This window comes from Cucumis sativus, chromosome 7 (genome assembly GCF_000004075.3).
Source record: "Cucumis sativus cultivar 9930 chromosome 7, Cucumber_9930_V3, whole genome shotgun sequence".
Taxonomy (NCBI): domain Eukaryota; kingdom Viridiplantae; phylum Streptophyta; class Magnoliopsida; order Cucurbitales; family Cucurbitaceae; genus Cucumis; species Cucumis sativus.
The window spans coordinates 20,703,554-20,729,633 of NC_026661.2; the positions used below are offsets into that span (position 1 = coordinate 20,703,554).

Sequence of the window (26,080 nt, forward strand, 5' to 3'; positions counted from 1 at the left end):
TTTATTTTGTTCCGTTTCGAAAACGTTGATAAAAAATACATAATGAAAATAAAAAAGAAATTTAGAGACAAAAGAGATGTTTTATAAAGGCCTTAATTAACGGTAAACACTAGAAATAAAAAATATTATAGTTATCAAATGTGGTCTAAGTTTTTCATGTGCATAAAGTTTTTTAAGTTAATTTTGAATTTGGTTAGTTTTGTTGTGACACTAGTTGTATAGATACCAAAAGTTTAAATCGATATAGGCTAATTAGAGCAAAATGACGACACAAATAAACCTTAGGAATATCATATATATAGTTTACTAGGCTTGATGAATCAGAGATAGAATCAAAGAGATGCTAAAAAAGACATACAAAGAACATTAAGGTGCTTGATAGTGCACTAGGCTTGACGTTAGAAACCCCTCAGAAAATAGTCATGGCATTTGTATACCAAATATTTCTATGGTTTATATTACATGTAGAAGTACAGCATGAATATAATTAATGTTATGATCACTAACAATGTATATATTTAGATCCGAAACTTATGCAAGGAATTGATTTTATAGTTCAAACCCTTTTGTGTAGATATTGTATAGATTTGAAAAAAACTGTTGTGGAAGGCAACAAATTCCCACCATTGATATCATGACCAATGAACACAACAAATAAATGGTTTATATTGAAAAAATTATAAAGACTAATTTAGATGTGTTTAGAAGTAGAAATAATAGGGGATAAATATGGAAAAATGATGATATTATGAACTTATGTCAAGATTCACATAAACATATATTGTGAATCTTGCTTAAATTAAAAAAAAAAAACACATTGTGAATATGAAACTTCTTTACACATCTAGAATATAATAAATATATTTTACAAAGTTAAGTAATATTTCTTGTTGCATTGCATGATAAGTTGCTAGCCCATCATTCATTTTTTTTTTAATATTCACAAGATAAGAAGTATCAAATAGATGCACCGAGACATTATTTCAACTAAAATTTAAAATAAAGTTTTAAATTTAATTTGTGTATATATGTCTTACAACTAATGATGAAATTATATAAACTTTATTTTATCATGAGGGATGATATTAGGGTACTTTGAACTAACAAAGTCAATGTCTATATTTACAAAGTCATTGACGTACTATTTAATTTAATTTGATATGATTGAAATGGACCTTAACAGGTACTAGGGTTGGGCAGATTAAATGCACATTTCTACCATATGATATATGTGAAGGATAAAAAAAAAAGGACATGCTTCTATTATAACTTGTGAAGAATGCTGTTATATACACTTTTATTTTTTCTATTCTTCGTCTTCGTTCTTTTTCCTTTTATGGATCTTGGAAGTGTTACCTTTCTTTATTACGTTTTTGAAATATATCTTACATGATTGTAATTAAAGATATGTATATATATAATAATTGTGTTAAGATATTTATGTATATACACAAACATACATTCAAACTCAAAGATGATAATTGAAGATATGTATATAAATATATAATTCAACAATTTACTATGCCACCTTTTACTTAGGCAGAATAGTAATCATCTCTCTTTCTAATTTCTTCAAACTGTATCATCTTTAATTTCAGACACACTGTGGATATATTAGATATTACTACTGACTACACCCACCAACCATGCAAAAACCTCCCCTGTGATTCAAAATTATTAATTAAAGAAACCCTAAACTTCAATTGGCTTTAGTTACATTAATATTTATGCAGTTGGCCAAAATGGGGAAGATCTGTATTTTTTCTTTAATTTTCACCTGGCTGTGATCGTTGACATCTGACGATTCAGTAGGAGGAGTGGATAGACGGATAGATGGAAGTGTGTCGTTAAAAAGCTCAGCTTTTTTACAAAGGTACTCAGCCCAAGTTACCGTAGGGTAAAGTAATGGTTGAGTTGGGTTCACTAATTTCTTAATCGGTGAAATTTCGGCGTGTACTGGCGGTCCAAAAAAGTACGCCACCGAGAGCCGTTTTCGGTCCCGATTCACTACGGCCTGATGGAATGGACTCGAGTACAACCCATTTGTAAGAATCTGTAGCAAGTCTGCTACTTGAACCACCAGTGCACCGGGTACAGGATCGACAGTCACCCACCGTTTCCCTTCTCTCAACACTTGTAACCCACTAGCGTTGTTTTGATACAAAAGGGTTAAGAAGCAAGAGTCGGTGTGAACTCCAATCCCCATCGCCCTGTCTGGGTCCGGGCACACTGGGTAAGAGTTTAAATTCATCACTCCACTACTGGTCGGGAAATCCCCATTCGGTCCGGCCCAATTCACATCCTCCCGGGTTATGCCTAATTCCCCCAACGCAAGCCACACCACCCTTCCACATAGACCCTTCATCTCTCGGTCGTATTCTTCAATTATATCACTGCAACAAATTATACATTCTCACTTCTTTGTATATATGTATATAGTTTTAACCATAAACTTAAATAAGGCGTATTCCAGTTATCGTTAAATAAATTATCTTATGCATTTGATGAGTTGTAGAACATATGTTATGAAGTTAGGTAGTAACTTTTTCTTAAAAATATAACCTTAGAGGTTTTTTATTTTGTCTCAACTAAATTCATTCATACATCCTTACCACCTTCGTCATCTAATCATTTGTGCATTCGTCTAAACTTATTTGTGTACAAATTTTTAATGTATATATTAAAATTGTTTGGTTTTTGAAAATAATGATAAAATAGTTGATAAAACAAAAGATTGAAAGGGAGAATGTTTGTGAACCGGAGACAAAATGATTGTCAAACGAAGAAGAGTAATAGACTAATAGTTATACCAATATTTGGTGCAGTCATGAGGCCAGAGTATTTGAAAGTGTTCGAGAGGGGAACCACTGACGGTGAAGCCTTCAGACCACATACTTTTAGGGAAGAAGGTGGAGATACGAAAGCGACCATAGCCATTGACGCCATCGCGGGAGCGAGCGGCCTTAAGCTTTTGGGGAGTGGGAAGATCAAAGAGATCATTAAGCAAGGATTCCATAGAGTTGAGGACAGAAATGGGGACGCCGTGGTTAATGGCCTGGAATACCCCCCAAGTTCGTAAGGCATTGCCGATGAGCTTGGGGGCATTAGGGAGAGATAGATCAATTAAAGGGACAGAGTCGGTGTCGGACGAAAGATCAGAAATATTGGATTGATCTGTAAAGGAAGGGAAAGAGTTGGGTTGTACCCAATCATGAGAGTCGGGGATTTGTTCAAAAGAGTCAAGGTTTTTGTTGGTGAGAGCGTGGACAGGGTCGGTTTTGTAGGCCTCGATCATTTTGGGGATGGTGGCCATGTTTGAAAATATGAAGATAAGTACTTGGGATGACTGTAAAATAGGGAAGATAAAAGAGGTGAGAGATTTACAATGTTTAACTTTCTTTATTTATAGAGGCTCACAACTTCTCTTGCTATCATACCTAAACTTGTCATGAGGTTTCCTTTAAGATTGTTCTAACTTTTAATATAAATTGCTCCAAGTTTTATTTTTTGAAAAACCGATTGTGAAATAAAGTAAAGTTTGGTTGATGAATTTTAAATTTTAATACAATCCAATACAATTTAATTTTATGCTTTGTATACATCCCATTTGTAAACATAAAAACAAAAATGAATCACAAACCAAATAGAGGCTAAAATATTTAATACAATCTAAGTTATCCTCGTCAATATGCATGCATCCTACCAAATTATCCAAAAGAAAAAAAAAATTAATTAAGCGAATTCCTAGCTATCAAAACTATCGTTGTACATCTTACCAAATTGTTTAATTTTTTTTCTAAAATATTTTAATTTACTTTTTATGTTGTAATATGGCGGGATGACGGGTACATGATGATCTTAAGAATTGTTCGTCAGTCGCCAAATCATAGTTTTTCAGGTCACAAACTGTGGTTAATATTGTTTTGCTCATTTTCCTTATTTCTCTCATCAGTGTCCATTTTTTCAGAGCATGCAGAGCCACCTATGAACAAAAGATCAGTTACATGCAAATAGAAACGAACAATTAACATTTATTCATATCTAAATGATATTCTCAAAAGGTGATGAAGGTTAAACGTCGGGCAGTTACATGCAAGACTTCAAAGAGAGAACACGACAAGGTCTTACGTGTGAGATGCATTAACGATATAAATATTAGAGATAGAGAGAACAGAGAGTACCGCCATGCATGGGATATCCCTCCTGCCTTGTGACGATCATTATTGTTCAAAAGTATAGGTTTTTCTTTATCTCCATGCAATTACGGTATTATACTCATGTATATTGACATATTTCCATCTTATAATTTCTTTATTTGCATGGTTCAATGTTGACAACAGGAATGGATCAATATTTCTTTTGTATTGTACAATAATCATGAGCTACTAATTTGAGAGTATGATAGTACTAATAATATATACCAACTTAATTGAAATGTGTTAGTGTACCTATTGATCTCATTTTTGTTCAGTATCTTATCGAAAGAAATTATGATAAATAATATAATGTCACTAATCAAGTTAATATAAATAATAAATATTTCAATATTTTCAAAAAAGTATAAAATATTTATATTAATTTAAATAATTTAGAAACATTCATTAACAATTGTTTTATTGGTATTTTCATCACTATTTTTTTTTTTTTTTTTTTGTTGATATCGGCGTTTTAAACTTCAAATGTAAACAAAGTTAAAAGGATATTTTGACTTGTGAGCTTTGTTTATTGGCATATTTTGTTGTTTAGATACAAAATTAATAAAATCTCAATTCATAATATATAAATGAAAACTACTAACTTTATTGTATCCGACTTCCGACTAACGAATAAGAAAGAATTATATTCAAAATAGATAATATTTTATATAATAATATATCCGGCTAACAAAATAAATCATTAAAATTTTATATGTAAAATAAACAGTATTATATTATTTGTATAAGAATATACAAACGTTGTGTTATGTTAGACGTCATAAATAAAATATAGAATATGGGAGTTACATGCAAAAGAATGACACGTCATATGGAAATAAATAGCCAGCCTAAGCAAATTAAATGTCCCATATCAAAATTCAAACAAAACAAAACCCCTTTCTATTTATTTGCATGCACATGCAATGGAAACCATGGAGTAATAGTACATCACACAAAGGCAAGTTGGTATTTAAGTTTTATAGGTGTCACATAAAAGAGACAAAACAGAAAAAGAAAGTAAAAATGTCCAATTGAAAAAAATAGAGAAAAAGAAATGTTTGAGACTTTTGTTTTGGCTTTGATTATGCTTATGGTGGATATAGAAATCTTGGCCACATGCAATTGTCTTCTTCTGAAATATGGTCAAAGGCATAGATAGGACTAAACCTTGATGATTCATCGTCACCCTACTTTCTTTTACAAATTACTCAACCACACTGCTACAATGTAGAAGGTGAGAGATACGTTATTTTATATAGTTAAATATATGTAAGAAATTATAAAAAAGTATCTTCATTTTATATTTCTATTATTATTAGAGATTAACGAATTCTAGAATTCATATTTCATTAAACGATCTTATAACATGCTTTATAATTGAAATAAAAAATTTTTAGGTCATATTTTGTAATCATTGTTAGATCGTATTTATTTAAAAAGTATTTGTTTTTATTTTAAATTTTTAAACTTAGAATCTATCTTGTACTTGTTGAAGAATGTAAACTAGGATAAGAAAACCATATAAAAATAGACTTAAATTTTCTCGAAACAACTTATACTTTATATTTGCAGAGATACTTAACCCTATTGATTCTTCAACTAATATTTAAATTATATAGTTATTATATTTGTACTTTTTTGTCTCTTTTATTCTTGGGGCATTATTTAATTTAATGCATTATTGAATTTTCACGAAATTAGAAAGACAAAATTACATAATATATTTTAGGACCATGGTTATAAATAGCACAAAAATAAAATTATTTACAAGATTTAAAAAAAATTCAAATAGGCTACAAGTTTGATGAATTTTACAATATTTTGTAATATTTCTTAAAATGTCCCTATTTTTTACTTCAACAATTTTAAATGAATAAAAAAACTTTAACAATCGACCATATTAGTTCAAAAGAGTTAACTCCTATGTTTATAATTTTATAAAAAGTTTTTACTAAAGGTTAAAACTTTAAATTTAATAGTTATATTTGTAACTATTAGTTGGAAAAAAAAAAAGTAGTAACTCAACTATAAGTACATAATTCATTCTTCCACGTTGAAATTCAGCTTTTCCATTATTGTATTTCTTAGAGAAACAAATAATTAACGATTGAGTTAAACATTTTGGAAAACCCTTTTACGTAAGGATTAAGATGATTAAACATTGAAAAAAAGAAGACATATACCATAATTTCATTAATTCATTATGTGTCCTTTCATACAGACATATGATAACGTAAACATCTCTTCCTTTGATTGAAAAGAAAGAAAAAACGAAAACCCTAATTAACTCCAAATTGGCTTTAATTACTTTAGTTCTAGAAATGTGTTTTATTTTATGGGTGGGAGGAAGTACACAGATGAAGATTATATTAATTAGCCCACTTTCACCAAGTTCTGATCGTTCCCATTTGACAGACCAGTAGGAGCTGGAGCGGAAAGACGGATAGATGGAAGTGCTTTCTCATAAAGAACATATTTCTTACGGAGGTAGTCAGCCCACGTTACCGTGGGGTAACGTAATGGTTGAGTTGGGGTAACAAGTTTCTTAAGCGGTGAAACTTCGCCCTTTGGCGGCGGTCCAAAAAAGTACGCCGTCGAGATACGATCACTGGTCTGGTTCACTACGGCCTGATGGACCGAAGGAGGGTACATCCCGTTTGTAAGAATATGAAGCATGTCTCCGACTTGAACCACCAGTGCACCGTTTATCGGCTCCACATCCACCCACCCTTTCCCTTCCATCGAAACTTGTAACCCTTTTGTCGTTTGGTACAGAATGGTTAAGGCGCTGGTGTCGGAGTGAGGCGGGAGCCCGATTAGGTCGTCCGGTTCTGGGCAGACCGGGTAAGAGTTCATTCGTATGGCTTGATTATTGGTCTTGAAATCCCCATCCGGTCCGGCCCAATATATATCCTCTGGAGTTATGCCTAATTCTCCCAATGTAAGCCACAACAGCTTTCCACATAGACTCTTCATCTCTTTGTTGTATTCTTCCACTAAATCACTACAAGTTATACAGTTCATTCATCAATTTTTTAAGAATTTGTTCCACAATTAAAGAAGTTTTCAAATTATAATTTTTTCTTATAAAAGTTATTTTTAAATATAAAAAAATAAACTAAAATATAGCAAAAATATGATCATAAAAATTGATCGTGATGACAAAAATATTGATTGTAGTCTATCTTCCAGCTTGATTGTATTCTAATAGATTATAATATTTTATTACATTTTTAGATATTATTAAAAAAAAATTATTAGTTAAAATTTACGAATATTTGAGAATAGTTTCAATCATTTAATTTGTGCACCTTCAAATTTCTTGTGTACGAAACTGAATTTTTATTAAAATTAATAATTTTAGAATGAATTTTAAATTGTTTTTCTTCTTTTCTTTCTCTTTAGATTGTGGATGAATTAGGTCAAATTAAATCAAAACGGATGAAATTGAAAGTTTTATGATTCAAATGAATACAATGTGAAAAATGTAGAATCAATATTTCTTTCCCTTATTTTATTATTGTATATGTGACCCTGCTCTATTCATTATATATAGTTGGATTATTATAGCTCAATTTGGTAACATTGTTTTCTGTTTTTACATCTTGAAAATTAAATCTATTTTCTTTTGAATTTATTACCATAATTAACATGCAATAAGAATCTTTATCCAAATTCTAAATTAAAAAATGGCACCTTTTTTTAAAAAAATATATTATAAAAAGAAGATAATATATATACAGAAAACAATATTTTAGGACTTAACCACATTATCATAATATTTGGCCATGATAGTAATAGTAATACCAGTATTTTTTGCAGTCTTGAGGCCAGAGTTTTTGCAAATGGTCGACAGGGTTACCGATGATGGTGAAGCCCTCACCCCATGGACGCTTAGGGTATATTTTGGAGAGAGGAACGAGTCCGAAGCCAGAGATGGATTCGGGGGAACGAACGACCTTAAGCTTCTGTGAAGTGGGAAGATCGAAGAGATCATTGATGAAGGATTCCATGGATTTGAGTAGGGAAAGGGGGACGCCGTGGTTAAGGACTTGGAATGCCCCACAAGTTTTAAAGGCATTGTTCATGAGCGCGGGAGCATTAGGGAGAGAAAGGTCAATTACAGGGATAGAGTCGGAATCAGAGTCGAGGCTTTTGTTGGTGGGAATGTTGAGAGGGTCATGAGTTTTGAAGACGTCGCTCATGTTGGGGATGCTGGTCATATTATAAAATATGTTGTGGTTGAGAATATGAGGAAGAGAGGCAATTAAGATATAGGATGATGAGTTTAAATAGAGAAGAATATGAGAGATAGGTGTAAGAAGATTACCATAATGTGTAGCCCTATAGATGATGACAACTTACACACATGCACTCAAAAGTTAATATAATCAATACTCTACTTAATTATCCATCCTAAAACTACTTTATCTATCTTATCTTTTCAAGACTCGTTATTTTATAATTTAAGAAAAGAAATCGAAGAAAATAATTCTATACGGTAAAATACTTTGCTAATTCATCTTTGAATTGCACTCAATTTTGTGGTGTGGCAAAATTTTCTTTTTCTAAAATATACCTTTTTGTTTCTTAGTGATTTGAAGAGGATGCATGCATGGATTGATTTAATATGTTAGGAGGGAGGGTTGGATTTTTCACCAAACAATATATATTTTAGTAGAACAACATTTGGAACTTATTTCTCACTTCCATTAATAATTTTTTTCAGTACACATCTTGATACAATCCAATTAAGTTTGATTCAATTATATAAAGATTAAGTACGATCTAACATGCATCAGGAAAAGTATATATATATTAATAGCAGAAGAAGAAGAGAGAGATAATGGCAGGAGAAGAAAGTGATTGTATTATACAACATAACAATATATATGTTAATTTTCTAAAAGTTACATTTTGAAAATTACACTTGTAAACCCCTTTAACCTCTAAGTTTCTTGATTTGCTTTTATTTATATCAATGTTTTAAACAAACTAAATTAAAACTTGAAAACAAAGAAAACCAAAAAACGCAAAAAGAAAAATAGTGGTTAAACAAAGCTACGTTTGCTAAACTACAACAAAAATTGGTGCAATTGAAATAAAACTCTATTATGAATGACTCATATAATAGGTTTGGATTATTAAATACAATTAGATTATTTTTTATCACGTTTACTTTAAACCTACAAATTTGTCATATTTTACTGTTATTGCATCGTTTGACCTTAACAATAACAAATATTATTAATAATAGAAACAATATCTATAACGATAAAGATAAATGTAATAATAAAATATAGTGAATCTCACGTAATTTTCAGCTAGAATCTAATTAAACACATTTTATTCATCAATCAAATTAAAAAATTTGATAGTAGAAAAAAAGATGTAAGATCCACTTTTTAAATGCATTTATTTAAAAGTAACTTTTGAATATTTTGAAAGTAACGATGTACTAAATTTTTATTCCCAAAGGAAAATAAAAACAAAAAGTGAAAAAATTATAATAAATCGCCGTTGCCGGGGATCGAACCCGGGTCACCCGCGTGACAGGCGGGAATACTTACCACTATACTACAACGACTTGTTGATATTCCATTAATATATGGGTATTTATTTTTTTTATCTTTTAAGAAAGCAATATCTAATATTAAAAAATATTTTATAATACAAAATTACATCCATATATATATGTTTAAATTTAGTCTATGTATTTTCAAATACATATTCAAATTTAGTCATGGTACACTTTGAGTGAATCTTAAATTTACTCTTTATAATAGAACTCATTATTTGATATAAAACTTATTAGTATTAGTAATATTTTATCAATTACACTCAAATAAATTAAACACATCATAGAACAAATGATTAGTGGATGTACATGGAGTTTTAAAGAGAGTTTTAACTGAATAATAATAATAGTAAAAATACATGCATACATATACATATATAAAATTCATTTATTAATTTATTGTGTGTCCTCTTACACAACATAAATATCCCTTTTTCTTTTTTTTATTCCATTTACTTTTACATTCTCAAACAAAGCCATGCAAAAATTTAAAATAATAATAATAATAGTAAAACCCTAAACTCCAAATTGGCTTTAATTACATTATTGTAATTTAAATAGTTAGCCAAAATGGGGAAGAGTTGGTATGTCTCGTTACACTATACCTTCACCTGGTTGTGATCGTTGATGTCTAACGCACCAGTAAGAGGAGCGGAAAGGCGGATAGATGAAAGTGTATTGTTAAAAAGCTGAGCTTTTTTACGGAGATATTCAGTCCAAGTCACCGTGGGATAAAGTAATGGTTGAGTTGGGGTCACAAGTTTGTTAAGCGGTGAAATTTCGGCACTTTCCGATGGTCCAAAAAAGTACGCTATCGATATACGTTTTCGGTTTTGGTTCACGACGGCCTGATGGGCTGAACTCGGGTACAACCCGTTTGTAAGAATATGTAGCAAGTCTCCGACTTGAACCACCAGTGCACCGGTTACCGGCTCCACCATCACCCACCGGTTCCCTTCTCTCAAAACTTGTAACCCTCTTGTGTTGTTTTGATACAGAATGGTTAAGAGGCTGGTGTCTGTGTGAGCCCCAAGTCCCATCGCCCGGTCTGGGTCCGGGCAGACTGGGTAAGAGTTCAATTGAATGACTGCATTACTGGTCTTGAAATCCCCATTCGCCTCGGCCCAATTCACATCTTCTCGAGTTATGCCTAATTCTCCCAATGCAAGCCATATCACCCTTCCACATAGACTCTTCATCTCTCGGCTGTATTCTTCCGTTATATCACTACAACCCAAATTGTAAAAAAGATTATTCTAACCGTCAACTTAATTAAATTAGAGGTGCAATCTTAATCATCTAATAACTTCTAACTAAACTATTATTAAAGAAATTTTTTAATACATTTGAACGTGTCAAATAAATTGAAAAAAGTAAAAATACCAGTATTTGGAATACTCATTTGGCCAGAGTTTTTGAAAGTGTTCAAGAGGCGAACCAACGATAGTGAAGCCCTCAGACCACATACGTTTAGGGAAGAAGGTGGAGATACGAGGGAGGCCATAGCCCGTTACGCCGTCGGGAGTACGAGCAGCCTTAAGTTTGTGGGGAGAAGGAAGATCAAAGAGAGTATTGGTGAAGGATTCCATGGAGTTGAGAAGAGAAATGGGGACACCATGGTTAATGACCTGAAATACCCCCCAAGTCTTCAAGGCATTGCCAATGAGATGAGGGGCATTAGGGAGAGAAAGGTCAATCAAAGGGACAGAATCTGATAGAGAAATGTTTGGGTCTCTAAATGAAGGGAAAGCATCAGGTTGAATCCAATCATAGGTGTCGGGAAGTTGTTGGAGAGAGTCGAGGTTTAATTTGTTGGTGGGAATATCGAGAGGATGAGTTTTGTAAATATCAGTTAATTTGGGGATGGTAGTGGTAGTCATATATTAATATTTAGATGTTATGTTATATATTGTGTTGTTCAGAAATGAGGAATTTAAATAAACAACACCATTGTCTTCTAGTCTATTTATAGAGGTTAATTATATGGTGCCTTATAGGATGTTGGCAACTAATTAAACTATATTATTACACATTTAGTAATATTCGGTTCCTCGTGTTCTAGATTTTTACAGCTTATTAGTTTCATAAAATTGAAGACAGTAACAAGAAAGAAACTAATTTTAAGTGAAAATATAAATAATAATTGGGTGTGCTTCGGTGGGTTGCAACTATGCATGTTAGAATTAAACTTTTTGTTCTTAATAAATATGTTCCTATATGTATTTCTTTTTCCTTTGTGATTCGCAAGGGCACATAGATTGAAGAGTGCTACCTAAATTGTGGGAAGAATCCATGTATAATATAAACTGTTCTTTTTATAAAAAAAAAAAATTGTGTTTAGTTGTGTTTAGTGGTACGTTGGAAGAGGAGAGTTAATAGGTAAGGAGACAAGACAAGAAAGGAGGAGGTAATGTATTGTATTGTACAATTAGAAAGGGCAATATATATATATATATAATAAACAAAAACAATTGTTGATTTAGACAATCAAAATAGTAAAGTTTGTTTTGGTGTGTAAGATTTTGAAGAAGAGATGTAAGAGGAGGTAGTTGTGTGTTTTTGTCATTGTCTTTGTGTTGTTATTGAGACCAATGTGGGGCTCCAAATTTACATACCATCAACTTAGCTCTCTCTTCCCTCTCATACTCTCACCATATTTATTAGGATTGTCTATCAACTTTCTTTTCTGTTTAACTTGATTTGAAAACTTCTTAAAACATGTCCAAGAGATGTTTCTTACATTATTATACGAGAGTAATTAATCATTTCTATATATTATATTTCCAATACACTAACAATAATAATTTATTATAATTATATGCATGGTATAATATATGGTCATTTTACATGCATAAATATATATACGTATTAGAAGAGTATATAATATATATATATATATATATATATATGGATTATTACAAGCAAACCTTGACTTAATTAAACTAGCTAGTTTAATCATTTAGAGGCTTTCCCATTTTTTATTATATATAATTATATTAAGAATTATATATGGAAGAAGGAACGTGGAAGTTTGAAGAAAGTGGTGTTGAAGAATTTTATTAAAAGTGGGGACTGATAGTAATATCCAAAATTTAGGAATTGTGGCATTCCTTTTGTTGTAGGACTAATGATTTTGGTTAAGAATATTGTATGATATAGATTAAAGAGAGTAAAATATGCTTTTTTGGTTTGGACCTTATTGGTTCTGTCATTTTCATTTACAACAATGTGCTCCATCCTATTAATTGGAAGTTGACATCCCCTTCATATTCCTTTTATTTTTCTTTGAGTTTAAAAATAACTCACCAAACTATAATTTCCATTCTAATTATTTTATATTAGTTTTTAAGTTTTTAATGGTAAAAAAATTGCATCTGGAAAAACATGACAAAGTGTTTTCTTTTATTATTGATTTGGTGAGAAAATTACTTTGAATGCATAAAGATTGATGGAGTCCGAATAAAAATTAAGTATTTCTTTCATTCAACAATATTTAGTTTTACATAAATTTTTTAGTGTTGCTCTTTGTTTCGTTATTTATAATTATTTAGATTAACATTTTAAGTTTGTTCAATTTTGAAAATAAGCTATTTTAGATTTTCTAAATAGCTTTCAAAACCATTTCGAATGTATTTTAATTTTTTTTTTTTACAAAATGAAATTAAATCTTGTAATAATAATAATAATAATGTTTTTTTTTCTCCTTTGGGAAATGCATGGTTTCATAAAGTAAAATAATGTTCTTGACATGGTTCACGTTCATCACTCTTTCAAAATTAAGCATAAACAACACCAACCCATATTCATGATATAGTACATGAATATGTACATAAGATCCATGAACATTATTTACATCAATCTATCCAATTTTTTAATGTTAAAGTTTGTAATCTAAGTAAATCCCAATAACAACAAAATATCTTATTTGATTGTGAAGAGTTTGATTAATGAATCAACAAAGACCAAAAATAATATATCAGTGAAAAATACTGATTAAATTTTAAATAGTTATAACAAATAATAGTAATTAATGTCATTATTTTCTGTACGTTTAGCTCGTTAATAATGGAGAAAACAAAATGTCAATTGACATATGATGTTGATATAATCACTGAAATTGTTAAAGACTTTAGAGGTTGACAATGATCATCAGTTTAATTCCAAATCTATTAGTTATTCACATGGCGGCAGACCCTAGATTTTATATGAAAAAAAATATACCTTAAAGAATAGAATATTTATTTGCTTAAAAAATTTCATAAACATAAATCATTTTATATTTATTCCTAGTAATATTTTGATTTCTTAAAAATTAAGTCTATTACATCATAATTTTGTTTGTAAAAGGTTGAAATTTTAGCTAAATTCTAAAAATAGAAACAATTTTTTAAAAACTACCTTTAGTTTGATTGATGTAATAACTAATAAAAAAAAAACATAATAGAGATTTGAGATGGCCATTTATATGTTTAGTTTTCGAAATTTTAAAATAAAAAGTTTAGTTGATACAATTATCAACCTCTATTTCTCTAAACAGAAAATAAAAATTGATATAATTAAAACTTTTAATTGAAATAACTCCTCCTAAAATTGGAAGGGTATAACTTAGATATCTCCTTTTGAAACAAAATCATATATTCTTTTTGTTGGGTTTCTTTTTTCAAACGCATGCAACTTTGGGGTCAATCTCTCCCTTTTCAGTCATAATGAATTAATAGAGAGATTATATATTGATTTGAGTTAAGTTTGAGAGGGACAAAATTAAAATAATAATAATAACAACAAACAAACAATAATAGTATAGGGGCAATTAGAAAAGACCACTTGATTTCCAAAATTTCCCACTTGTTGTCTATCATATCATTGTGATTTAAAAAAAGAACTTTTTTTCCCCAAACCCTTTTCCCCTTTTGTCAAAATTCTTTCTATTTTTACATCTAATTTAGCTCATGGGGTTTCAGCATTATTATTATTAGTAGTATTGTAATTTCATTAAGCTAAATAATGCACCATACCTTCTCCTATTTTCCTTCTTTTGATAATGCACTTAAGTGAGCTATTTCTAGGACTTTTGATTTTGTCCATATTTCCTATATTACACTCATCACTCACCACACAGTTAAATTAATTATATATAAGTAAAATTTAGGAACGTTATAATCTAGAAAATAAATTAATATATCATTTGATATAACACGTCAAATTAGGATCGAATAATATATTTTATATTGTTAGTAGTACTAGAACTTTTTCAATATAAGTTAAAGTTAACACCCTTCTAGTCATAGTTATTTCTTATTCACCTTCAACAATGTATGGTGTGGTTTCCCTCTAGGGCAAGATTTGTTTTCCCAAGAGGCACACTTTGTTGCATTAAAACGAAAAGTCTATTTTCTCCTTAATAATAGTAATAATACAACCAAATGATAGAAGGGGTAGCCCTAAATGAAATGATAAGGACAGAAGGTAAGAAAGGCATGCCTTTGATGGCAATTTCCTGCCCTTGCATTAACATTTTAATAATAACCAATCTTTATCTTCATATTCAATTCATAATTTAAAAAAAAAAAAACTTAAAAAAAAAACATTTTCTTTAAATTATCATCATAATCATTTCTCTTCTTCTTCTTTTTATTGAGTATTTGACTATAAACATACCCCCCCCCCCCCCACCCCCCAAATAATTTAATATATGTATTTATATGTTTGTTCATCAAATAAGTAATAACAATAAAAAGAAGAAAAAGAACAAATTCGTGTGGGTGTTGCAGAGCAGAATGTGACAAGTTTCACTATTTTGAAATCTAGGGTTTTAGATTATTCATTATCTTTAAATATTATATATATTTTGGCAACTATATATATGTTAATGGGGTACGTATATATTATATATTGAAGGGGCAAATCTTAGGTAGAGATATATACTAGATAGCTTCCAAGTGTTTGTCTGCCAACAAAGATTTAATTTACCAGTATGTGTGTGTGTGTGTGTGTATAAATTAAAAAGAAAATAGCATAGTTGTAGGTGTGTTAATTTGTAAGCATTGAAAAGAAAATTGAAAAAGTTAAGAGAAAATCCAAATGTTATCATCATTGGGAACCTTTTTTCTTTTTGCCTATTATTTTAATTCTATAGTCAGAACAATCATATGAGTATGTTTCTCACATTCTTTTTCTTTTAATATACAGCATAGTTTAAACCTTAAATTTTTATGGGTATATTAATTTACCCTCTCTAATATTTCAAATTAACGTTCTTTGAAACTTACAATTCTATCTATTAATTAGATTCCTAAAATTTTTACAATTTATAGCATATATATATATTGCCTTTGAAAATCATTGATCGTATCCATCAATTTTTACATTGGGTGTAGGTTTTTTCAAATGTTGGGTTGATAAAATTTGATGCATTTTGATCCATACATATAATTGAGATTGAGAGAAAACCGTGAGAAAGACGAAATTTAAATTGATATATTAATTAATGAGAGCAATCTCTTGTTTAAGATATAAGTTAATTAATTTCCCTTTCAATGAATGTAGTCTGCACATTTAATCATCTCCCTTTAAAGAATCTGCTGCCCTTCATTACATTCTATATATATACTCAAATCATACAGTTTTCAAAGAAAAAAAAAAGCCCAAATCATGGAAGAGAGAGACTTGTAAAAGATATAGGAAGAAATTTTTTATTTCATTTGAAAGTTCCAAAAATTAATTGAAGGGACAAAGTAGAGAAAAACAAAAAAGGTTTGTGTTCAAATCTATCGCTTTCATTTATCCTTGCACAGTTTCTCTCAACTTTAATGCTTTGTTAGACTAACCGCTATGTACTTTTGGGCTTAGCTCTGGTTCTCTTTGGATCTCTAGCTAACTATCATGTAATCCTTTCATATTAATAAATCATTTGGAAAGGTATATGGAGGAATATGATCCATGCGTCTGAATGCACTGTATATATGTATGTATATATTAGACAAAATTTAAGTATTGCATACATGCATTGAACCTTGAGAAAGGAAAAAAGATGGGGGTTTTAATGTCAGTTTTTGAGTAGTATGTGTCCTGTGTTCCTGATATATGGATACTGCATGTAACTCACACTAGCTCTATTTTGTTCATATTCCATATGTTCAAATTTTCAGTTTTCATGATCTTTGTCACTTTCTATATTTGAACCTAAACTTTCATTTTTTTCCTTCCCAACACTTTGTTACCCAAATTAAAAACTAAAAACCTATTTTTCTTTAAAATAAATAATGATATTATGTGTCTTCACTGCGTAGTGGAAAAATGAGAGCACACTGAGAGGAATAAGCAAACCAGTGGAGAGGGAAAATCAATAATAATAATGAGGAGGATGCTATGGAGTATCAACATGTTCGGATTTGATTTAACTATCTCCAAAATTTTAAAAATAAGTTTAAAAAAATCTATCAATTATAATTTATTGTAACTATATGATATGAACTAATTTTTTAAAAACTCTCTCTTCTCTTTAAAAACTATTTTTCTAATTTTAGCTAGGATCCTCGTAAGTGTGAGAATATATATTGGTGAAACAATCACTTAGACTCTCTCTTAACTTCTATCTTTTCATCTTTCAATGAAGACCACCCCAGTTGATGAATTTAATTTGGCTCCACTTAAATTTGAGAATTTAATCTTTTCTCACTTAAAGAATGAACAAGTTTTACAACTATCTAGAGGAACACCTCAAGATCGATCTACAACAATAAACTTTCAAAATTCTATGGATTAACACACTTGTGATTTTAAGTACACACAAGTCAAACGACTCAAATATTCTTCAAAGTAATCAACCCTCAAATTGGAAGGAAAAAAAAAACCACAAGTTGTATGAGAGAAAATCTTCAAGGGAAGAATAAATCATCTCTCTCTACAATGGAAAAAGAACAACATGCCAAGAAATTTGCAAAATCTAATAGAGAGAATAAGAAAAGAAAATTTTTTCTTGAATATACTGCATTACATGTTAGAAAACATCAAGCAAATATGTACTACACATATATATCAACATATAAGAAGCCGATCTCAAGGAAAAATCAGCACGACGTGGAACATATGTGTTTGAAGTGATTATGAAGATGGGAAAAAAAATTAACTAAGTCATAAACACAAACTTAAAACTTTTAAAATGGTAGGAACCAAATTGAATACGTTGGATCAAATAATAATTATAAACCCCAACAAAAAAAAAAATGTGAGGTTGATTGATTCTTGTACAAAAGAAAATTTTTATTTATTTATTTATTTTCCTTTTACACTTTTATTCGATGGAATCAAAGTGAATAAAACTTTTCAAAAATAAGTTTTATTATTTTTATTATTTCAACATGATTGAAAATAACATACTTGTTTTTCAATTTGGGTTATTATTCCTCTTGTGTTAATGATGCCATGAGGGGCCTTTTAGAAGGGAAAAATTAGAAACGTTGTGATTTGTACTATAAAGTTTACAATATTTTGTTTATAGTAAACAACTAATACTTATAGAATGAAAATGTAGATCATGTTTCTTTTTTCTAGCAAGTAAAATGAACATTAAATAAGAATTACAACACACAGGAGGAGAAGATGAAGATCAAAACATGTAACAAATAATGTTGTATAAGTATATATATAATTGGAAGAGAGAATGTATAAATCATGAAATAAATTAAAAGGAGTAGTTTTGGTGGGAGAGAAGAATTGTTACGTTTTATTTTCATTTATGGTATTGAATTTCCATCAATATGGCTACATTTTTATTAATATTATTCAATATAAAATTTGATTTTGCTATCACTATTTTGTAATTATTTTGTATAGTAAACAATTAATAAAGATAGAATAAAAATAATTCTAACCAAATCAAGATATTTTCCTGTCTAATTCATGAGGTTGTTTGTAACGAATAAACAAAATATTAAATGAGAGTTACAACACATACAACAAAATATGAAGAAAGCATGTAAGGAAGAACGTGTGTGTAACTGGAAGAAAGAGTGTATTTGTGTTAACTTTTGATTTTCCATTTTTATAATTTTTCAAAAAATACCTTTCCAAATCAACATTTTTTGAAGGATATATATTTCTATTGAAAACCTCAATGAATTAAGCTCACACGTAAGGAAGGGCATGAAACTAAAAGCAAGTTGGAAAAAGAGAAGTGTTTTTGAGTTTTGGTTTGGCTTTAAACTTTGGCTACGGTGGATGCATAGAGATATTCTTTGGGCACACTTCCACTTGTCTTCTTCTTCTAAAATATCACCAATAAATGGTGAGAAACAAACGTTAGTTGTTCTATTTAAAAAAGATAAATAAAAATCAGAAGTTCTAATTTTATTATTCTTTAAAGAAATCTAATTCTTGGGAGCAATCCATTCAGATCCAACAACACAACCCTTGGGAGTAAAAGATGTCTCCAAGGGTCAAGAACTATATAGAGATAGACCTAAAATCTAATCTAAAATTTTAAGATTTATTAGATATTTTTTTTTAAGATCAGTAAGCTAATGCAACATTCAATTTTGAAAGGCTTTCAGAAACTTGTACCTAAACCTAAAATTTTTAGATTAAGAAATGTATACTATTGGAATATCAATAGGTCACTTTATAAAAAAAATATTCTTTCAAGTGTTTGCATTCATCGTTCTTTTACAAGTATTAACATACAGTCTTTCTTATATATGTATCAACATATTGTCGAGATAAATTTGACTCAACTGTAATTGGCATTACCTTCATCTCCATAAAACCAATGTTTGATTTCTCGTCCCATAGCTATTGGACTACTTATTGAAAATGAGAAAATTTTGAAAAACAAAATTAGCATGCAACAGAAATATATATACATATATATAGGTATGAGGTGTGCATGCGTGTGTGTGTGGGCATGTCAAGATGAAACAACTGGAAATATATACATAGAGAGAGAGAGAGAGAAAATGTAGGCATTTCATGTTCACTATTGTGTGGAACTTTCAAAGGCATGTTAAGATGGCAACACGTTTGCATGTCAAAGGGAGGGAGACTCCAGCACTTCAGTTTGTTGCCCCCATCCTAAATCACAATCTAAATCTTAGCATTAAGAATGCTCAGAAAATTTTTTTTAAAAAAAAAAAAAAAAAAAAAAAAAAAAAAAAAGAACTTCTCTCAAGAAAAGAACTAGCAGGGAGTTTTTAGAAGAGAAAAAGCTTGATACTGTATGTGCATATATTATTGATTCTTTATTCTTTAATTCAAGATGTAGAGGGGGAAATTCAAACCTCATACCAAAGCTAGCTGAACTATGTTCAAATATTAATGATTTATAGACATGTATAATAGGTAAGTGATGCATTCTTATGAAATTAACCACACCATCTAACTAAATAATAATTATTATCTAAGACTAAAAGTGGGTAGGCATACCTCAATTAATTAATTGAGCTGACATGTATTCCATTCTTTTTTCTCTTTGAGGTTAGAGGTTCCAATAGTGGGGAGGGCTACAAAAGAAAAGAAAAGGGAGGTCTAAAAAATGTGTATTCAAATATTATCATTTGTTGACGCAGGCATTAGCATTACCTACAAATATTGATATAAAATGAAAGAGAAATGATAAAGCATAAATGTAAACGATACTATAGAAGAGAGAAGCTTACCAATGTTTTGCACAATTGAAGCCGAAGCACACTTCTATGGGGAGATGCAGTACAATGACAATCTTCTCCAAAATAGCCTGTAAGAACAAGTCGAAGCATAATAAATGATTGATCAAACACAAAATGGCCATCCATAACAAGACAGTCAAACCAAAACCTTAAGAGAGCCCCGACTAATGTAAACGTTGAACATGTTTTAATTATTTTGGTTATGATTAATCGTATTTAATTGAGATGTCCAAAAAAATAATAATAACACTGAGCACACAGCAGTTCCTGCAAATCAAATCAGCAGAGCTTTAAAATAGAATCAAACTTACCAAACCAACCAAAGGAAGTGAACGATAAAAGCAAAAGCTGTAGACCCGGCCAGAAAAAGGATTTCAATTGCTACCTTGTTATGAGTTTGAAGAGTTCAGAATTCCGCTTCGCAAGAAAGAATTGAAAAGAAATGGGGATGAGGAGGCAGAGACTGAAGCCTTCTTCCATGATGTTTCCTGCTAAATGACTACAAAGAGCAATTGAACTATTTAAAAATGAGCCCTACCCATTTTCATACTAATTTTTCTGTCAATGACAAGGATTGGTGATGTGACGAAAAATGAAAATCTCTAGTACAAAACTCATTTAAAATTACATTTTTTATCCAAAAAAAAAAAGAGAGAGAGAGAAGAAGAAGAAGAAAAAAAATTGAATTAAGCATAAACCAGCAAACACAAAAATCAAATTCGAGGCTGGTTTCCAAAAAGTCTACAAAATTAATTTCATATCACGAGTAACCAATGAGGTAAAAGATAAAGAAAACAATACATTTCCTTGGTGCAGAATTGAATGGATCGAAACTTCAATTTCTTCGTAAATGATAAAGTTACATGGAATCAGTGGTTAAAGGAAGCAAAAGTTTACAAGATGTATAGAAGGCTGCAGATATTAATCACACCGTGACAACACAATGATTGTCATAAAAACAAAATTAATAAACAAATCACTTGGCAGAAGGGAAAGTGATGAATTCGTTGCTGATCTTCGTAATAGTGTGTAATTTATGCAGACCCAAATTCTGAAAACCACTTCTCATGCCGTTCAATATCAGCAGCAGAAACACTTCTCTGTACTTTCTTCAATGCTTCTTCGAAGTCGCACATGGCAACAGGGTCCTTTGAAATGTCATCCTTAGCCATATTTCTAATCTCATCACGAGTTTTTCCAGCTATCTTACGTCTCATTCCATTCAACGAAGCATCTCTACAGACATTTGTGAGATCGTCCCCACTATATCCTTCTGTCCGGCGAGCAACATCATCGATATTCACATCAGGAGCCACCTAGGTACGAATAATCAAAATTTGTTTGCATTAAATAAGTTTATTTTCCAAATAAGAAAATAGCTTATTGCATGGTTCAATAGTTTATTCACAAAATAAGTTTCTTTCCGAACCATGATAAACAATTCAATTGGTTCAATTATTTCCCAAAAAACAATCCAATTGGTTAAAGAATTAAGCGTCTCAAATTTCTGAAGAAGATAAGAATTAATAGAATAATTTATAATTTCAAGTGCATTGAGTCCAGCAGTGGTTCTGATAGTTAATGTGAAAAGGCACTTGATTTACCTCAACAGTTTTCAGATTTATTCTGATAAGCTCCTTCCTGCTCTCAAAATTAGGAAGAGGAATATAAATACGCTTTTCAAGCCTCCTCCTGAAATAGTAACACCAATTGAAAGAAGAAATCAACAAATAATTCCAGATAAGAGTAGCTGCAACATGTGTACATTCACCACATAAACAATCAAATTTACTTGAATGGAGTGTGAAAGACATGTTAACAGAACAAACCTAAGTGCCTCGTCAATGTCCCATGGAAAGTTTGTAGCAGCCAGAACCATCACTATTTTACGGCTACCATCTTCGCCTGAAGAACTGTTGTTTACACCATCTACTTGAACTAAAAGTTCTGACTTCACTCTTCTGGAAGATTCATGCTCACCGGAAGCCCTGAAGAAAAAACCTTGACACATTTATTTTTCTTAACAAAAGTTGGGAGGGAGACTGGGAAAGGGACAGGAATAAAACTTAAGCAAAAATCTTGAAATACTAAAGAAACCAAGAATCCTCTTAAACTATTTGAAGAATCTTACCCGCGAGCATTACATAAAGAGTCGATTTCATCGATAAAGATAGTACTTGGTGCATAAGCTCTTGCAAGATCAAAAAGACACCGGACCATGCGCTCACTCTCCCCGCGCCATTTTGAAGCCAGGGTGGCAGAAGAAACATTGAAAAAGGTTGTGCCACACTCAGTTGCCACAGCTTTAGCAAGTAACGTCTTCCCAGTCCCAGGAGGGCCAAACATTAGGACTCCTTTCCACGGTCTCCTTATTCCCTGCAGGGAAAAGGCAGCAACATTAATATGCATGCATACTAGACAAATGGACACAGGTAACAAGCATACGAGACACATGGAAACAGGCAACAAGCACACTATGCCCAACATGGGACAAAGGAACGCACCAACTTCATCACTTGCACTCTGCAGAATAAAATTTAAAGCTAGAAGTTTTAGGTTCATATTCTGTAAAATTCCCATTTCTCTATCAATCATTTGGCAGTAACATAATAATCCCTCCTAAAGGCCAGATTGAATAGAACCCTAGAAATGATTTCCATCGCTGAAGACTAAAGCACACATCAGCCAGAAATAAACCAAGCATATTAATCATCACAAGTCACGACATAAATATCAGCACAAAAATAATCATTGGTTTCGTATCATTAATTTGCAGACCTATCAAGTGGCTAAATATGTATCTAGTTCACTAATTCAAGAACACCTGAAAATATTCTGGCATCCACAGGGGAAGAACAACAGCCTCCTCCAGAAGTCTTTTTGCTTCACTCAAGCCCGCAACATCGTCCCATCTCACTCCTGGACTGGTTTCCAACACATCTCTTTCAAGCATAGCTGCTAGATCAGGATCAGGTCCCTCGTACTGTCCCTTCTTAGATTTTCCATCGTCGTCACCATTCTAACAATACCATTTATTAGTTTAATGATATAGACATGACCTACTGCACAAACTTGAGATGGCATGCACAATAAACCAATAACTCATGAGATCGAATCAGTTTTTGCTATGGGCTAGTGCAGCAGCCTGCGCTTAAAACAGATTTCAATGTTTGTTAAGCAAAATAGTTTTACAAACTGAGATCTTTGGCTTCCACACGTGCATATGAACCAAGTTCATCATGAAGTAATAAGAACTGAGAATTAAATTTTGGCTCACAGAACTTACTGCAGAATCTGACTTGCTAGATTTACCAGTAGCACCAGAACTTTTCTTTCCAGCAGTTGATGCACGAACACCAGAGTTAGCACGACTTGAACCACCAGCCTTCGCACCACGAGCTGTGGTATTTGGTCTGGTGGTGGAACCACGAGCCCAAGCCCCATCCTGTGGTGATTTCCTCATACCAACTTGACCAGCCCTTGCAGGCCTTCTACTTGACGAATCCCTACTTGGAGGCCTCCAAACATCAGGATCATCCATGGGAGGAGCTGAAGAAGTTGGGTACTCATCTAATGGTTGAAAAACAAATGATGATTTGGCATGAATTGGAGGAGAAGCTGCACGCCGACCCATGGGTGTTTCCTTGAAAGCCTTTCTCTCTGCATCTAACTGCTTTACAACTTCTATTTCCTCAGAAAGAGCTTTTTTTACAGTCATCCATTTTGCACGCATTAAAGGGTCATCTACTGTACTAAGATGCCTAAAATTTATAAATTAATGAACTTGAGTGAGAACCATAATAAAGAAAAGCATAGGTAAAAACATGAAAGATGTAAAAACGAGGAATTCTACAAAGTTCAATCTCCCCTGCACTAAAGTATTATCAATCATCACATTTTGTTCTCTCTTTTTCTCGTACATCCTCATAGAACAGAAACTAACCAACAACACCAAAATGGAATCCTCTTCCACAAGTTATGACCTTGCCATGACATTTGATCTCACTTAACTATTCACATAGTGAACTTAAAAAGCCCGGATGATTAATCCTATCTCTTCCGCCATTCCCTAGTTTTAACGACAAATTCAGAATAAAACGAGGGGATAAGAAGATACGAAACCATTCGTCAGTCGGTACTTCCGTACATAGTTGACGCTCAAAACAATACTCTCTAGAATTAAACACCTCCACATTATTCGGAACCTCCGCGCAATAACAAAACACTAAATTTTCGCTAACTTTACTACACATTTCTTTCAAATTACTCACAGCAGACCGTAAGAGACAAGCAAGATACACTGAATTCAAAGCGATAAAAGGATATAAACAGAAAAAGAAAAAAAAAAAAAAGATCGAAAAACCAAACTCAAACGAAAATCAGGCAATGAAAGAAATGTATAGTTCTACACTAATGAAATTAGTAACGCCAGATGAAAGAAGAGAGATTACTTATTGATCTGAGCTATAACACCATCAAAGAAGATAATCGAAGTGTCATACAGCCCTTCAAGAGCGTATTCCCTCGCCAATTTCAAATGGTCCTGAAATCCCACCAGTGTATTGCTCCCCATTCTCGCACAATCAGACACAATCTCACTCACTAACTGGCAATTCTTAACGAAAAGAGTTCAACTCATGTAAATGTAGAAGAAAGAAAGCTCCAGAGTTCGTCTCTCTCTCTGTAGAAGTCGATGAGAAGCGAACAATGACAGAGATGTATGAGCTTTCAGAGTCCAAGGAATGAGAAATCGGGGAAGAAGATATAAAATTACTGAAATAACCTTGGGCTTCCTTTGGGAGAGAAAGGTCCATTATTCGCTTTTGCCTTTTGGGAAAGGTTTGTTAGAACCGTTACAAACCGTAGAGCCGCGCAATGAATTTCGAAGTTTAAAGTTGGGCCAAAACGGGCTCGCTTTAATTTGAAGTTTAAAAGTTGGGCCAACATGGGCCCACTTTCATTAATTAGCTTTTTCTTTTTTGTAAAAGTAAATTAAATTATTTTTACTTTCATTTCATTATGCATTAAATTTTGAAAAATAAACTTTGATGTAGGTTTAAATGGGATAAATATTGCAATTAAACATTCTATAAGTATTTAAACTATTTAAAAAGACATCGTAGTTGGTAAGGTCACATGTTGAATATATGATCTTCTTAAATAAAAGAAAAAAAATACTTCTACTATTAAAAGGAATTGACTATTACTAAATCATTACTTGTTATTGTGACCTTATGAGAAAATAGATGGTCATAGCGTGAAGTAGAAAAAAGAAAAAGTAGTGAGCGTTTATTTCGATTTTCTTCGCAATACATCTAACCTTACTTTTTACTTTCCAATTTTTCTTAAAACAAATGCTTTCTTTTTCGTTTCTTGGAATGACTTTTCTAATGAGATCTCGTTTTCAATGTTCGACTTTCTTAAAATCTACTATATTATATTTCTTTAAATTGTTTGAAAGAGTGACAAGGAAGTAGGTGGCAATGACAAGAGTGAGGGTTAAAAGTCTTCATGAATCATTAAAGCCTTGATTTCTAAACTAAGATTTCAAGGTATAGTGAAGAGTTAACCTTTCAAATCTTCAAACTCATCCAAAAGACTGTACTGAAATGTTGCAACTCTTTCCTATAACTTAAAAACTTAAA

General features: G+C 31.4%; 4 protein-coding genes, 1 long non-coding RNA gene and 1 other non-coding gene across 7 annotated transcripts; all 6 read right to left on the reverse strand.

The window, feature by feature from the left end:
- Positions 1 to 1,699: 1,699 nt before the first annotated feature.
- On the reverse strand, positions 1,700 to 3,313 carry LOC101219623 (gibberellin 3-beta-dioxygenase 1). The gene is made up of 2 exons (XM_004136024.1): positions 2,811 to 3,313; positions 1,700 to 2,393 (listed from the first exon to the last, which is right to left on the reverse strand). The coding sequence occupies exons 1-2, from the start codon at positions 3,311 to 3,313 to the stop codon at positions 1,700 to 1,702; spliced, it is 1,197 nt and encodes a 398-aa protein (XP_004136072.1).
- Positions 3,314 to 6,569: 3,256 nt separating this feature from the next.
- Positions 6,570 to 8,419, reverse strand: LOC101219385 (gibberellin 3-beta-dioxygenase 1). Its single transcript, XM_004136023.2, has 2 exons — positions 8,004 to 8,419; positions 6,570 to 7,200 (listed from the first exon to the last, which is right to left on the reverse strand). The coding sequence occupies exons 1-2, from the start codon at positions 8,417 to 8,419 to the stop codon at positions 6,570 to 6,572; spliced, it is 1,047 nt and encodes a 348-aa protein (XP_004136071.2).
- Positions 8,420 to 9,711: 1,292 nt separating this feature from the next.
- Positions 9,712 to 9,783, reverse strand: TRNAD-GUC. Its single transcript has one exon. It is a non-coding gene; the product is annotated as a tRNA-Asp (tRNA).
- A 590-nt stretch (positions 9,784 to 10,373) lies between these two features.
- LOC101219147 (gibberellin 3-beta-dioxygenase 1-like) lies at positions 10,374 to 11,654 on the reverse strand. The gene is made up of 2 exons (NM_001280696.1): positions 11,158 to 11,654; positions 10,374 to 11,001 (listed from the first exon to the last, which is right to left on the reverse strand). The coding sequence occupies exons 1-2, from the start codon at positions 11,652 to 11,654 to the stop codon at positions 10,374 to 10,376; spliced, it is 1,125 nt and encodes a 374-aa protein (NP_001267625.1).
- Positions 11,655 to 19,372: 7,718 nt separating this feature from the next.
- LOC116405068 lies at positions 19,373 to 21,078 on the reverse strand. Of its 2 annotated transcripts, XR_004218122.1 has the most exons (4): positions 20,747 to 21,078; positions 20,427 to 20,503; positions 20,194 to 20,270; positions 19,373 to 19,842 (listed from the first exon to the last, which is right to left on the reverse strand). It is a non-coding gene; the product is annotated as an uncharacterized LOC116405068 (long non-coding RNA). The 2 variants fall into 2 exon arrangements; XR_004218121.1 differs by having other exon boundaries at positions 19,373 to 20,270.
- A 66-nt stretch (positions 21,079 to 21,144) lies between these two features.
- On the reverse strand, positions 21,145 to 25,174 carry LOC116405067 (katanin p60 ATPase-containing subunit A1). The gene is made up of 7 exons (XM_031888620.1): positions 24,887 to 25,174; positions 23,722 to 24,196; positions 23,260 to 23,454; positions 22,567 to 22,811; positions 22,265 to 22,423; positions 22,040 to 22,127; positions 21,145 to 21,751 (listed from the first exon to the last, which is right to left on the reverse strand). The coding sequence occupies exons 1-7, from the start codon at positions 25,006 to 25,008 to the stop codon at positions 21,470 to 21,472; spliced, it is 1,566 nt and encodes a 521-aa protein (XP_031744480.1). The 5' UTR covers positions 25,009 to 25,174; the 3' UTR covers positions 21,145 to 21,469.
- Positions 25,175 to 26,080: the final 906 nt, after the last annotated feature.

Bases quoted from the DNA above. Each gene is read 5' to 3' on its own strand.
- LOC101219147 (NM_001280696.1), bottom strand. From the start codon at position 11,654: ATGACTACCACTACCATCCCCAAATTAACTGATATTTACAAAACTCAT. The intron at 11,002-11,157 runs GTATTTTTACTT...TTTGGGTTGTAG, and splicing joins AATGAGTATTCCAAATACTG to TGATATAACGGAAGAATACA.
- LOC101219385 (XM_004136023.2), bottom strand. From the start codon at position 8,419: ATGACCAGCATCCCCAACATGAGCGACGTCTTCAAAACTCATGACCCT. The intron at 7,201-8,003 runs GTATTACTATTA...TATAACTTGTAG, and splicing joins CAAGACTGCAAAAAATACTG to TGATTTAGTGGAAGAATACA.
- LOC101219623 (XM_004136024.1), bottom strand. From the start codon at position 3,313: ATGGCCACCATCCCCAAAATGATCGAGGCCTACAAAACCGACCCTGTC. The intron at 2,394-2,810 runs GTATAACTATTA...AATTTGTTGCAG, and splicing joins CATGACTGCACCAAATATTG to TGATATAATTGAAGAATACG.
- LOC116405067 (XM_031888620.1), bottom strand. From the start codon at position 25,008: ATGGGGAGCAATACACTGGTGGGATTTCAGGACCATTTGAAATTGGCG. The intron at 22,128-22,264 runs GTTTGTTCTGTT...TTACTATTTCAG, and splicing joins GACATTGACGAGGCACTTAG to GAGGAGGCTTGAAAAGCGTA. The intron at 21,752-22,039 runs GTAAATCAAGTG...ATTCGTACCTAG, and splicing joins TAAATCTGAAAACTGTTGAG to GTGGCTCCTGATGTGAATAT.